Consider the following 13,559-nt stretch of genomic DNA (forward strand, 5'->3'; position numbering starts at 1 on the left):
TACTGATAACGAGTTTAAACAGGTGCCATTAATACAGTTAAAAAGTGGACGACAAAGGAGGCTCTTAAAGAAGAAGTTACAGGTCTGTGAGAGAGCCAGAAATCTTGTTTGTTTTTAGGTGACCAAATACTTATTTTACGGAGGAATTTACCAATTAATTCATTAAAAATCCTACAATTTGATTTCCTGGATTCTTTCTCTCCCATTCTGTCTCTCATAGTTGAGGTATACCTAGGAGGAAAATTACAGGCCTCTCTCATCTTTTTAAGTGGGAGAACTTGCACAATTGGTGGCTGACTAAATACTTTTTTGCCCCACTGTATATAAAGAAACATATACAAGCGAAAAGGCCTTTCCAATGAAATAATATTTTTATTAAAACATACAGACAAAAATAAAAGTAGCATACATAAAATGTAATGGCATATAACACTAGCTAGGTAGGAACATCAGATCAGAATTTAAAAGGATAAACAGTTTGACAAATATAGTCAAAATATATTCTACAAGAAATGCTGTACGGACATTCCCTGAGGCTAATGGTGCAGGATATGTATGTCAGGTATTTTATCCATATCCTCAAAAAAGGGTTAGGCTTCAAAGGTTTTTGGGACAGTACTTTTTCTCAAACCGAGCTACGTCAAACTTCCGCTGGCAGCCTTTGTAGTTCATGTAGCGGACCTTTCCGAAAACCTTTCTCTCTCCCCAGGCTCGGTCGTGGATGCCACCAATAGACCACATACAACCTACAGGAGGGACACGAGGGGCAGAGTGAATAAATATGTGAGATTTTCTAAATCAGTAACATTAACACTTTAATCCATGTCCTCACCGACAAAGCCATTGGGGTCCTGGCCATCCAGACTGTAGCGGTCGTTTAGGTAGAGCGCGATGGAGAGCGCCTCCTCTGGTGAAGAAGTCCACTCCAGAATCTTTTTGGCCCAGTACATCCTCAGGAAGCCATGCATCTTCCCCTCAGTGATCATCTGGTACTAATGGAGATCATTTGAAATAAACAGCAGTAAGAAAACATATCTTAACACAGACTGGTGATCAAACACTGGAATAAGAAGGTACCTGAGATGCATTCCAGAGTTTGTCATGTGTCTTTGCTTTCTCCAGCTGCTCCCGTGTGTAGAGATACTCCCTCTTGTCTTTGGCATGAGCCTTTAAACTCTTCTGAGCCCAGTCATGCGTACCTGAGGAACACCATTTATAAAATGTAAAGAGAACGAGCGTCATAATAATAATAACTTGAATTGATATAGTGTCTTTCATAACCTCAAGGTCGCTTTACCAAGAAACATATAAAGACAAGACATAAAACATAAACATGGTTTGAATAATTCCTTTACAAGCTTTCCATATTGCCAATTAAATTGCGGTGGGCTCCCTGTTCGGACAAGCAGACAGGAGTGCCAGAATAAAGCAGAGCAATATACTTCTGTCGACAGGGGGAGCAGCAAAAAGCATTTTAGACATGTAAAAGAAGCCCACCCAAAAACAAAGGTTGGTGGACATTTCTATATTCTATATTGTTTATTTTGAATGTATTATTGTGTGCCGATGCAAAGTTTGGATTCATAAAGTCACACAATAACAGAAACAAACAGGTCAGCATTAGACCTGCAACCCCGGTGTTCTGCCAGTTAAAATAAAAATAATTCTGAGTAGAGCCTGGTGGCTTTGACAAGAGCATGGATAGATATAACAACTTCAGTTCCACATCAGAAACAGACTGCATAGTTGTCTCTCAATGTAAAAGTGTGAAAATACTCTAAATATAGCAGAAGCAAACAGTTATTAGGTGGCTAAAATATATGTTGCTGTTGCCCCCGTCCGCAGCAGTCAATTGCTTGACTCCCATTGGGTAACTCCTGTTTGGTTTCCTAAATCAGAGTTGTGCAAACAAACATTTACTGACACAATGACTAAGGGTTAGAGCCTCACACAACTAGACTTCAAATCATCTGAAACTGAATGATGTCAGCAATAGGACGTACAGGATGAAACTTAATGAGATCTAAACTAACCCTCTACGCTGTCGTATTTTTCGTTGTAGAAGCAGAAGTTGTCCGTCAGCTCCCTGCGCACAACCAACTCCTCGATGAAGGTAGCGACAGATGGACCTGCACATTTCCCACTGCTCTGAACCTGCAGCGCCACACGCTGGGCTGAAAGGTGACCTGATGGTCGGGATAAAAAGATGGTGGACGAGGATAGGAAAGAGTGATGGACAGAATGAGGAGGCAAAGTTAAAAAGGGTCTGAATTGGTATGAGTGACATTTAAAGCTAACCTATTTTGTTATGTGTTATGGTTTTTCACTTTGAGCTCAATATATGTTGTTAATGATCTCTGCAAAAGTGGGAATAATCTTACATTAAAGTGGACCTATCATGTTATATTTGAATAATATAGTGTAGGACCTACCTATATAAGGCATATTTATACTTTTTATTTTTCAAAATACCAAACAGATCATGCATTTTAGCCATTCCTCATTTCGCTCAATTTAACCCTGTCTTTGCATGGGCTGATTATGTGAGAACAGCACCATCTACAGGCCTGGCATAATGTACTACAGCGTCTCCAGTGCTTTCGAACGGCAATGTCCGTGGCTGTCTCCTCCTGATTGTTGGAGTTGGCCCAATAGCCGTAGCGCCACTTCTGTGACGTCATAGAAGTGTTCAAATCTGGATCAGTCTGTATCAGATCCGTTGCAGCCCCTTTTCAAGAGATTTGGGTATGGAGGAAAATAGAGAGGGTTGTGTTTTCTGACACTTGGTGAGTTCCCTGGAACACCGGGGACACATATTCATGTATAAAAGACGTACAAAAGTGCATTTTGCATGATAGGTCACCTTTGAATCAATTCAAATGTTCTGTTTTTTGAGCAAGGTGTAAGACAATCTGCAATCTAAGTAATGCTTTACTGCATATGTTCTATACACAGACATTAGAGAGCGTTCTAAATTGAATAACAGATGTCTGAGTATTGAGCCTTGTGGGACACCTGTCACCATTTTGGAAGGACTATATTTTCTCCCAGAAAGAAAATTCTGCATTTTCAATGTACATCCACTAAAGTGCTTATTTTTTGCCACCGACAGTCTCAGATTGTTATTCAAAGTGTCTAACCCACAGGATGGGAGGGAGCCTATATAGGATTTGTTGGGGATTTTCTGGGTTCTTCTTTTCAACAACAATAAGTTGGACTTACTGTACACATCGAACTATGACACCACTACTCAAACTCTCACTCATGTTCGCAATGTTGTCCTCTCGCAAAAAGTAACATGACCCAAAAATAAAACAATCAAGCAAAATGTTCAATTTAAATCAATCAATGTTTATTTTCTCTGTAGGGTTACATACAGTGGTCAAAACACTTATATTATTAATTCAAGCCTGTATTACCGGAAGCCAGGTGCAGCGTTGTGGCTTAATAGTCAATATTGAGCCAATTAAAAATGCACTGTCCCCATTAGTCACTTAGACACAAAAACGTGGGGATTTAAGTTGCAGGTTAAAAAAATAACAAAGACCTGCTAACCAATTATTCTAGATATTTAGGAAGGCAGTGAAGCTTAGATGGATGAGAAAGGGTTTATAAAATATTTAATTAGAGCTATAGTTGATACAGATGTTCGATTCATGTACCCATATACAATTCATTTTCATGGTGCTACTTACCAAAGCGGATCCAGGGGGACAGCTGGCTAAGGCCTGCAATGTTTGGGTCGTTGCGTTGAGTAGCGAATAGTTTGAGGCGTTCATCAATGAAGGACTCCAACATGGCCACCCCTCCCTTGGTGCCCGGCATAGCCCACTCCGGCTCTCCTACATCTTGGTCTACCTGCAGGGAGGCTAGGGTTTTTTCCCAGTCTATGAGCTGTAAGATAAAACAACATTTTAAACAATCGACCCCATTGGGCGGGTTATCTCTAAGCTGTTGAACATTCATAACAGAGCTGGCAAAGTAACCAATCAGAGCAGACCTGGCTCTGGTTTTCAGACAGAGTGTGAAAAGAGGTGCTGCAGCATAGGCAGCATGAGAACTTGTTGAACATTAAAGCATGTTCATATGTCACAGTGGGGGTACAAAATACAAATACGAACCTGAAAATTAGCAGAATTGGGCCCTATTAACATATATTGCTTGTAAGGACATTTTAACTTTTGGATGGCACATTACTATTAATATCTATTCGTCAATAATTAATGTGCAGAGAGGAACTCTTCCGGGGAGTACATAAGTTTTTTTATTGCAGAATCAACATCTTACTGTTGCTTATAGTGATATCCGAAAACACTTTTGATAAGATAAATGATGATCATGTCGTTCCAACCAATTCAAACGCCATTGAATGTGACACAAAAACATGACTTATTTTGTACTCAATAGCAAAAAAACTCTTACTGCAGCACTTACTTTGGCGGTTCTTGTCGTTGTGTAGGGGTGTTTTTCTGCAAGAGGAAAGTCTGTGAGGAACTGCGGGAGAAGCTTTGTGAGTTTTCCTCTGATTGTCCTGGCGGCGTATTCAAGTTTAGGTGAGGCTACCCAGCAGGGGACAATATTGTGGGCATCTACCTAGAGAAATGAAAATCATATATTTTGTGACAGATAAAGAACAGTAGCAATAGTGACAGTACACATACACACAAATCAAAGCAATCTGCATACAATAAGACAGAGTGTGATTACACTGTCTTAAATCTATTTCTTTGTGACGAGTACAAGAAATAAAGCAAGGACATAATCAGTGAGAAATGTGGGGAGAAGTCAAATAACCAAAATTCAGAGAATCCTATTGACACAATGAGTGAGAGTGTGTACCTGTATGAGGGGAATATCTTTTGGAAGAGTCTTTTTAACATCCTCCAACCACTGCAGTGGCTCTCTGAGGGGGGAGAAGTCTGTTACCACTGCGCCCAGTTCTCGATCAGACACAAAGCCGGGGAGAACGTCTCCAGCTGAACCATGGAGCAGGTGGAACTGAATGTCTAAGGATCTGCACTTCTGTTTGGTGGGAGCAGAATAAAGATGAATTTGAGGGTAAAAGTGCAAATAAATGTCATAGTATCAATGTAACCTGTGAGTCTTCTAAGTGCCTCTCAATCATCACAAAATACACATTTAACTAGAGGTATACTTATTTTAATTCTCATACTAAGGCTGCTAATAATGATTAATTGTATTATTGATGTTTCTAATTTTGAAATGTGTTTTATTCTATATATCAAATTTAGTTTTTTTTCCTTAACTTTATCTTTTGGTCATTCAAATCACATGCAATTGTCAAAAAATACCTGTATAATCAGATACAGAAGCGTATATATGTAATCTACTTGTTTTTGTTGACATTTTTACTTTAATTTCCACCTTTACAATGAATAAATCAGAATTGTAATTGATTAATTTGCTGTCAATCCAATAATCATCCAATTGTTTCAGCTATACAACATTCAACGAAAAGCTAGAGCCTTTAAAGGGTTTACTTTAAAATAACTTAAAAAGAAAGAACTTGGTGTTTCTTTACCTGGTTGATGTACTAATGGAATTAAGTACATGTGTTTTTGATTTTGCAAAACGTGCTTTTATTTAAATGGTATGCATCAATACTCTATTGCTTACTCCTTGTATGTGAAACCTACTTTGCAATAAACTGATTCTTGTAGTGAATACCTTTTCAACTTCTTTCAGACCTTTCAGCATGAAGCTGTAATGTCTCAGGGTGGACAGCTCTGATTTTGGGACAAACAGGCAGAAACAGACGTGCAGAGGAAGCTTCTCCTTCAGAGCAAGTTGCTGGGCATGGATCAGAGCCCAATTATCTGAAACAAACAAAACATGTTGACCACTGAGAGGACACAAGCCAATACAAAATATCTTGTTACTTTACTGGAAGTTGCTTTAAGCGTTTACCTTGTACTCTGTGGTCTCGTAACATCCAGTACAGGACACCCTCTGAGCCCTGCTTTATCCTCTCAGTGTTAGATATGAAGCGGAGGCGTTCTTTGTTGAATTTCATCTGCTTGTTCTTTGTCCTCTGCTGCTTCAGACTGTCCTGCAGCCAGCCCTTCTCCTTCGTGGGATCCAGCTTCTGCTGCTTAGCACTGGGCTCTTTAACAGCAGCAGCAGATGTAGACTTTCGTTTTTTCTCAGACATGATGGTTTGACTGGTGGTGAATGCCTTGTTCTTGGAAGAAAGTACTGAGGTGGTATCCAGATAACTGTGGGTAACAACTCCAAAGAAAGATTAGCTGCCGTCAAATAAAACAGAGTCAACATGGTGAAAAGCTGAAGATACCACGTGAACGTTAGCAAAACATAACAAACCAAAACAAGTTCCTTGCCATGAACTAAGACACAATAACCACATATTAAATGATAGAAAACAAAGCACGACACCATTAGAGAAGCTTCTTAATCAAAACACAGGCTCGTTGGGGTTGAACTTACCTCCTGCAAATGCTGTGCAGCATACAATGAAAGAAACGTTCTGAATCTGATAGAGGTAGGCTACTTTAAGCTAGCTTACTGAAGCTAATGGCAGACGACGTCATTTTAGCAGTCAAACTGTAAGAAATTCGTTAGCCGCCTTTCCTTTAAACAACCACAAACATGAACACGCCGATGATGTTTAGGTTTCCTAACACAGTTGTTTTTGGATGCATCTACATTTCCCACAGTGTAATTCTGTACAGGGCATGCGCACTGCCGTTTAGGCTCGGAGGAGGACCGTATAGGCATCTCAATTCTTAAAATGTCCCCTCCTCGACTCCTATCATCGAGACTTAGTCCCGCCCAGATATGGCGCTGGTCCCGCCCACAGGAGATGCGAGCGGAGGACTCGAGGAGGGGAACCGAGGAGAGAGGAGGGGAAGCAGCAGGCGGTTAGAGAAATGAGAACTCCTCTCCTCTGAGCGGTCATTTTCAAGAGAAGTCCATTAATGATGACAGGAGGCACAGCAGCCAGTGTGATGGACAGATGTGTTCATGATTAATTATATACAGTGGCGGCCCCAGGGTATGGCTGGGGTAGGCTACAGCCATACCAAGAAATAGCTTAGCCCCACCATGAAAAATGATGTTACAGTAAGCAAAATAAAGTCCGCCAACTCGCGCGGAGTAAATTGCAGACAGCAGTTAGTAAGATTGATTTCAGTAGCCACTTGTCTAGAAATACCGAAGAAGAAACGGTTTGAAAACTTTTGTCACGTAGTGATCGTCTTCTCAATAGAGCTCCTGCGGTCACGTGACTTTTGGTTATCAGCCACCATTTTGGCAGTAAACATGACGACCGGCGCCAGCGTTTTCCTACCGTGCGAGTATACATCTCATTTTAATTCAAGTGAAATTCGGCTTTATAGTACAAAATTAGAAAGATTAAATATAAGCGACCCATATAATGCACCCGGTGTGCTTTTCAAGAGCATAACCTCCTGCTCTGAAGACGATGTACCCGACTTGCGCTACGCGGACATCCACAGCTATCTTGTAAGCTTTCCATCAGTGTACTCAGGAGACTCCCTCAGAGCTTACAAAAGCTTGGAGGCTTACAAATGGTGTCAGTCCGGCTTCGTAAACAACATTCAACTGTGGAGTCTTACATCCAAAAACTTCGGCATCATCACTGTAAGGGTAAGTATTAAATTATTCCAGTTTGATAGGCAGTGTCACGTTAGCATTGTTTGTTTATTAGCTTGTCTAGCTACGGCAGTGTCACGTTAGCATGTTTGTTTATTAGCTTGGATAGCTACTGCAGTGCGTCTGAAACTAGTTTGTATTTTTGCTTTTTGAAAACTTTTTGTAGCATTGTACTGTATTCCTTCACCCACCTGATATGAAGTGATCACTGCATAAGCGAAAGCAAACGGCCGGGGGTCCCATCTTTCAGTCTTGTTCAGACGGCTCCTGGCTCTTTTAATCGCTGCGATCCACTTTTCCCTCCTCTCCGCGTCTTTTGGAATGCGATAATAAGATACACCTTTCTTCTTCCCACGCCTATTTGTGCAACCTGGTGCACAGCAGTTATCCACCATCCTCGACAGTCTGCCAGTGCCTGCCAATGAATTTACTGACGCGATTACTGCCAAAATGGCTGCCCCCTTCGTTTCTCGTCACGTGACCAGCATATGTGACATCATCCGCAGGAGCTCTATAGAACATCTTTGATAATGTCTTCTGGCCAATCAGAATCACAATAATGGCGTGGTGTTGTTGCAGGAAGTCCCGACGGAGAATACTTTTGCGGCAGTACATCTCTATATACATCGATACAACATTACGTGTTAGAAATCAACACGTAATGAAATAAGACCCCACGGTTTGATGATTGATAGGTGTGTGGGCTGTCTTTCCTTTTGACACACAGAACAATGGGGGCTATCCACCCTTATCCACAATGTAGCCTCTTCCCTCTTCTCTTCTCAGGTTCAGCTTTCAGAACAAAGTAATAAAAAACAAAAATGGCATTCATTTTTTTTTAAATATGTCGTGTATAATAGATTCATTTATTTTTCTTCTTAAGAGAGTACCAGAATGTGTATTTTATGTTAGTATTTCAAAAAATCTCATTATACTCATTATATTATCATTATACCGCACTGTTAATTAATATATTTACTTTTAATTCATTGACAGTGCGGTATAATGAGACAAGAACAGGCTACAGATGCAGACACACACACAAATATATTTATACAAATATATACAATTTAAAGTATGAGAGCACTCTCATAATAACGTAACACAATCAGAGACTGGATATATCCCCCCTCTCTCTGGTCGCTGAAATGGGGAATTGAAATTACGGGCCAAAAGTTGTATTTACAAGTATTAAAAGTAAGCAGAGGACACCAAACCAACTGAGACCTGTCTGTCCGCCTATGGAAACTACAGTTTTCTATACAGAGGACTACAACATGGATGTTTAATAAGAACGAGGGACTACTGTAAACTCATCTAGAGACTCTGCACCGTGCTCTGATGCTGTTGCTTTATGCTTTATGAACAACAGAGAAACATATTCTTCATGACCAAAATTGGAATTGAAATAAAAAATGAAAGTGAAACTTATGCTCGTCACCCTCTCCCTCCGGTCCACATTAATACAAATTATCCCAATATATATGATTATATGCTAAATGGACTATTCGAACGCAACCTAGGAGTCTAGGGCCCTTTCTCATTTCTCCAACTCCCCTCCTCGACTCCCCTCCTCGACTCCTATCCTCGATACTTAGTCCCGCCCACAGGAGATGCGAGCCGAGGAGCCGAGGAGCCGATGAGCCGAGGAGCCGAGGAGCCGAGGAGGGGAACCGAGGAGAGAGGAGGGGAAGCAGCAGGCGGTTAGAGAAATGAGAACTCCTCTCCTCTGCGCGGTCATATTAAAGCGACGTCCGTTAATTATGACGTGGCAACAGCTGCGAGTGTTTTGTTAGAGCGCTGTATTTTGTAATCTCTGTTAGATCAGCTGAACATTGTTCCCCCACATATTTACTTTTAATTCCATTTGCAACAAGTATGACACAAATGTATTTTCGACACATACTAGCATCTCTTCTGTATTGGGCAGCACTAAAACATTATTATAAGAAGTACCCTACAAATAAAGGGAGACATATAGGCTACATGAGGCTTATGTACGTTTCATATATTCACACATGCACACATACAAACACACAAATAGGCCAGCGGTTTTCAAAGTGTGAGGCGCGCCTCCCCTGGGGGGCGCCGGAGTCCTTCAGGGGAGGCGCAGCGTGAGACACAAAAGAACGAGAAAAAGACGAGTAAAGTGACACTTGCCCACTTGTGGCTGTCTGTGGAGACCGAGTTCCCCCACCTCGCCAAAAAGGCTGTAAAAGTGTTCATTCCCTTCACCTCCACCTACCTGTGTGAGTGCAGGTTTTCCGCATTCACTTTGATCAAAAGCAAGTACCGGTAATGGCTGCAGCCAGAGTATGATCTGCGTTTATTCCTGTGTGCATCAAAGACGCAGACTCATTGTTCCCACTAAAGTAGGGGTGAGTGTAATAAGGAGGCAAAGTTGACATTCAGTGTGTGGCCGGGAGCATATAAGGATTTATCCACCATGTTGAAAATGTTAAAAAAAAATATGTCTTGAGAACCCGGCGTGCGGAAATATACGGGTCGTGCTGCAGCTAGATGTGCCTGTCCTCTGTAAGAAGGTGTCGGCGACTGACATGCAAGGAAAAACGGCTGTCCACAGGCTGTTCCAACTTTAACAACTCTATTAACTTCCAGGGTAGTGAATTGAACATGCAATTGTAATTGGTAGTGATGGCAGTTTGACACTGAAGCTTCGAACGGAGCTTCAACCCTGGACTTCCTATTCCATAGAAGCAGTGCTTCGAAGCTTGCTTTAAATCACGTGACATGTGACGTCCGAAGCAGCAACTGCTTCAAATCAGGTGACATGTGACGTCCGAACCAGCAACCGCTTCATTTCCTGAATGAATCAACTCACTGGTTCGCCGTCCAATCAGGTGATTCAATGCACTGCCTCGTCTCGATTCTGACAGGTGACAGGTTGAAACAGTTTCAAATGTGAGCGCTTCAACACTTTATAACCGCTCTAAACAATGCGCAATGTGTGGGTTGTTGTCGTAGTTTGCATTGTTGCTGTTGAGTTGTTGTTGGCATTGCATTTGAATTGGATCATTATAGAGCACGCCAGGAAGAAAAATAGGTCGTTCTGGCTCGTGAAACACTTGGAAATGTGGAGAAGTTTTGAACAAAAAGACAATGAGTACTATAAAAACACTTCGATTGGTTTAAGGAATTGATAGCCCAGTGGATAGAGCCGGCGGCCATGATGCGGCGATATCCTCCGCGCAGCTGGTTCAAAGCTCGGGATAGTTAAACTTTTAATCATTGCTTTTCAACTTTAATACTTTAATAACTGATAAAAGGCCCTCTCCGCCCAAAAAAAATTCAAGCACTCTCTAGTCTCTTCTCAATAACCCAATACACACTATTATCAATCTTTAATTGCAAATAGAACATGATATTCAGTCTTAGTGTGTGTGTGTGTATCGAATATTTTTCAAGGCAAAGATACGTTAAACCCACAGCAGCCTTGCACTTCGCCAGGAGAGGTCGCTGTAACTGAAGCTTCGAGAAATGAACCTATTTCCGACACAATTGTCCAAGTGGTTCGACGCTTCATTCAAAGCTTCATTTTGCCATCACTAGTGTGTGTGGTATATTTTCATGCACGGACACGCATGTTCCACAACACACAAACTGAACAACACTCAATTTTCCGATCGCTATCAGTGTCCTTGCGATCTTGTTATAATAACAAGTGCACGTTACTGATGCAATATGGTTGAGACCATTCGGGCTTATTCTAGAGGGGTGCAAGGAATAGTCCAAGTAGTGGGGGAGTTTTATACAATATGTTTAAAGCATAAAAATAAAAAGGTTTTAAAAAGTTATTGTTTAATGTTTTAAGGAGGTGACGCTACTCAGCCAATCAAATCGGTGCAGTCAGCACGATAGATTCAAACACACACACACAGAGAAGAGACAAGAGGAGAGAAACAGTCGGAGTAATTTCAAATGGCGGAAGGTAGACAGCGAAAACAGAGCATTTAATTACATTTTCTCTTACTGGACCTCTTTGAAATGCAATTGAATACCCCTGCATTATAGCAACAACAACAATAATAATAATAATAACAGCAATAATAATTGGGAGGGGGGGCGCGGCTGTTCTTATGTTCTCTAAGGGGAGGCTCACCAACCCACACTTTGAAAACCCCTGCTATAGGCTATGTTAACCTTTTCAAACTAGTAGGCTAAATGACATGATAAATCATCAACTCACACCTCTTTCACAAAATATCTGCAACGAATTTCTAATCCAAGTAATTAACTAATCATGAGGGACCTGACAGGGTATATAAGGTCCAGGCACACCTGTGATTTAAATTTCAACAACGAAAAACATATTCAGTGACCACATGAAACAAATTGAGTCATGAAACCCGCTGTAGCATGTGCCTTACGGCAGTGGCAAAAACTTCTGATCAACAACAGGAATCAGGAGGGACGCCGATCCCAGCGCTGGAAAGCGAGAATGCGCAAAGCCATCCTGCTTCTTATTTGAGTGTTCGATTACAATTGTTTTAAATAGTTGAAAAATAGCTGGCTTTTTTCATTGGAATACAACAATGGATTAATTTGTTATGACAGAATATGTATGTGCAGTTTAGTTTGATGGATAAAGGTATTGACCTGTACATTTTATTCTTCCTGCAGGTTCAACACCCACACTCATACAAAAGTTTGAACAGCAGTGTCCCGGTGCTGGAGCTGTACTTCGGAGATGGGTGCCTGCTGAAGGACTTCAGGATGAGCCGAGACTCCCTGGAGGCCTTGATGCGGTGTCTGGGGCCTGAGAGGAGACAGGCCTGGGGACACCACATGACTGTATTGACAACTGTGTACTGGCTAGCACACGGTTTGTCATACAGTGTGGTGTCCCGGGCCTTTCAGGTACCCCTCTCCACGGTCCACAGACTGGTCCACCAGAGAGTGGTGGACATCGCTGCTCTCAGGCAGTCTGTGATCAGGCTGCTTGCTGGTCCAGAGCTGGAGGAGGTCGGGCAGGGCTTCCAGCAGTTGGCCGATAGCCCGGCATTTAGTTCATGTGCGGGTGCCATTGATGGGTGCCACATTAGAATGAAGACCCCACCCGGACCCAGTGGCCAGGACTACATCAATCGGAAGCTCTTTCCTTCCATACAGCTGCAGGCTGTATGTGATGGGAAGGGTAAATTCCTACAAACATTCGTAGGATTTCCGGGCTCAGTGCACGACACCCGTGTCCTAAAAAACAGTACCTTATACAAAGAGGCTCTGTACCCTCCACCAGGGTACTTTATTGTGGGAGATGGTGGCTATCCATGCATTGTACACCCCATAACGGTCGTAACCCCGTATCGGGAGCCACTACAGGGGAGGGTACAGAGCCGCTTCAACGGCTGCCATGCCAAAGCGTGCAGCATCATTGAGCGCGCTTTTGGGATACTGAAGGAGCGATGGAGGTGCCTCCTGTCGAAGGCCTTGGAGGTGAACCACATCTTTGTCCCTGCTGTGGTAACTGCCTGCTGTGTACTGCACAATCTCAGCATTACTGCAGACATGACTGAACTGTTGGAGGAGGAGGAGGAGGAGGAGGAGGAGGAGGAGGAGGAGGAGGAGGAGCAGCAGCAGCAGCAGCAGGAGGGGGTAGAGAGGTCTCCACCTCGTCCTGTGAGGGGGGAGCGAGGTGGACAGGGCTGGAGAGACAGACTGGCAGACCAAATCTCGGCTCCTGACCACAACCCGGTCCAGCTGAACGACCACGATTATTGTTGAGAGGATTTTTATTTATGGCCAGTTTTTTTGTTACCCGTTTGTTTTCTTCACCGATGAAAAATGCATTTACTGGCCAGATGCATTACTCAGTTCTTTTGTTCGTCCATTTATATGCCTTATTTCCAATTTCACCTTGCTCAAGTTTATTTAGAGCAAAGGACTTT

At 42.2% G+C, this 13,559-nt stretch overlaps 1 protein-coding gene across 3 annotated transcripts; it reads right to left on the minus strand.

Annotated features, from left to right (window-relative positions):
• Positions 1–352: 352 nt before the first annotated feature.
• On the minus strand, positions 353–6,918 carry LOC307017998 (deoxyribodipyrimidine photo-lyase-like). 3 transcript variants are annotated; one of them, XM_079648005.1, is made up of 10 exons: positions 6,466–6,918; positions 5,929–6,236; positions 5,689–5,837; positions 4,840–5,022; positions 4,435–4,593; positions 3,696–3,894; positions 2,034–2,186; positions 1,078–1,199; positions 833–992; positions 353–746 (listed from the first exon to the last, which is right to left on the minus strand). In XM_079648005.1, exons 1-10 carry the CDS (start codon positions 6,486–6,488, stop codon positions 598–600), a joined length of 1,605 nt encoding a protein of 534 aa, XP_079504131.1. In that variant the 5' UTR covers positions 6,489–6,918; the 3' UTR covers positions 353–597. The 3 variants fall into 3 exon arrangements, with proteins under 3 accessions (XP_079504131.1, XP_079504132.1, XP_079504133.1); XM_079648006.1 differs by having other exon boundaries at positions 5,929–6,249; positions 6,466–6,916; XM_079648007.1 differs by having other exon boundaries at positions 5,929–6,266; positions 6,466–6,916.
• Between the last annotated feature and the right edge of the window lie 6,641 nt (positions 6,919–13,559).

The sequence above is a fragment of the Notothenia rossii genome (genome assembly GCF_949606895.1).
Source record: "Notothenia rossii genome assembly, chromosome: 9".
NCBI lineage: Eukaryota > Metazoa > Chordata > Actinopteri > Perciformes > Nototheniidae > Notothenia > Notothenia rossii.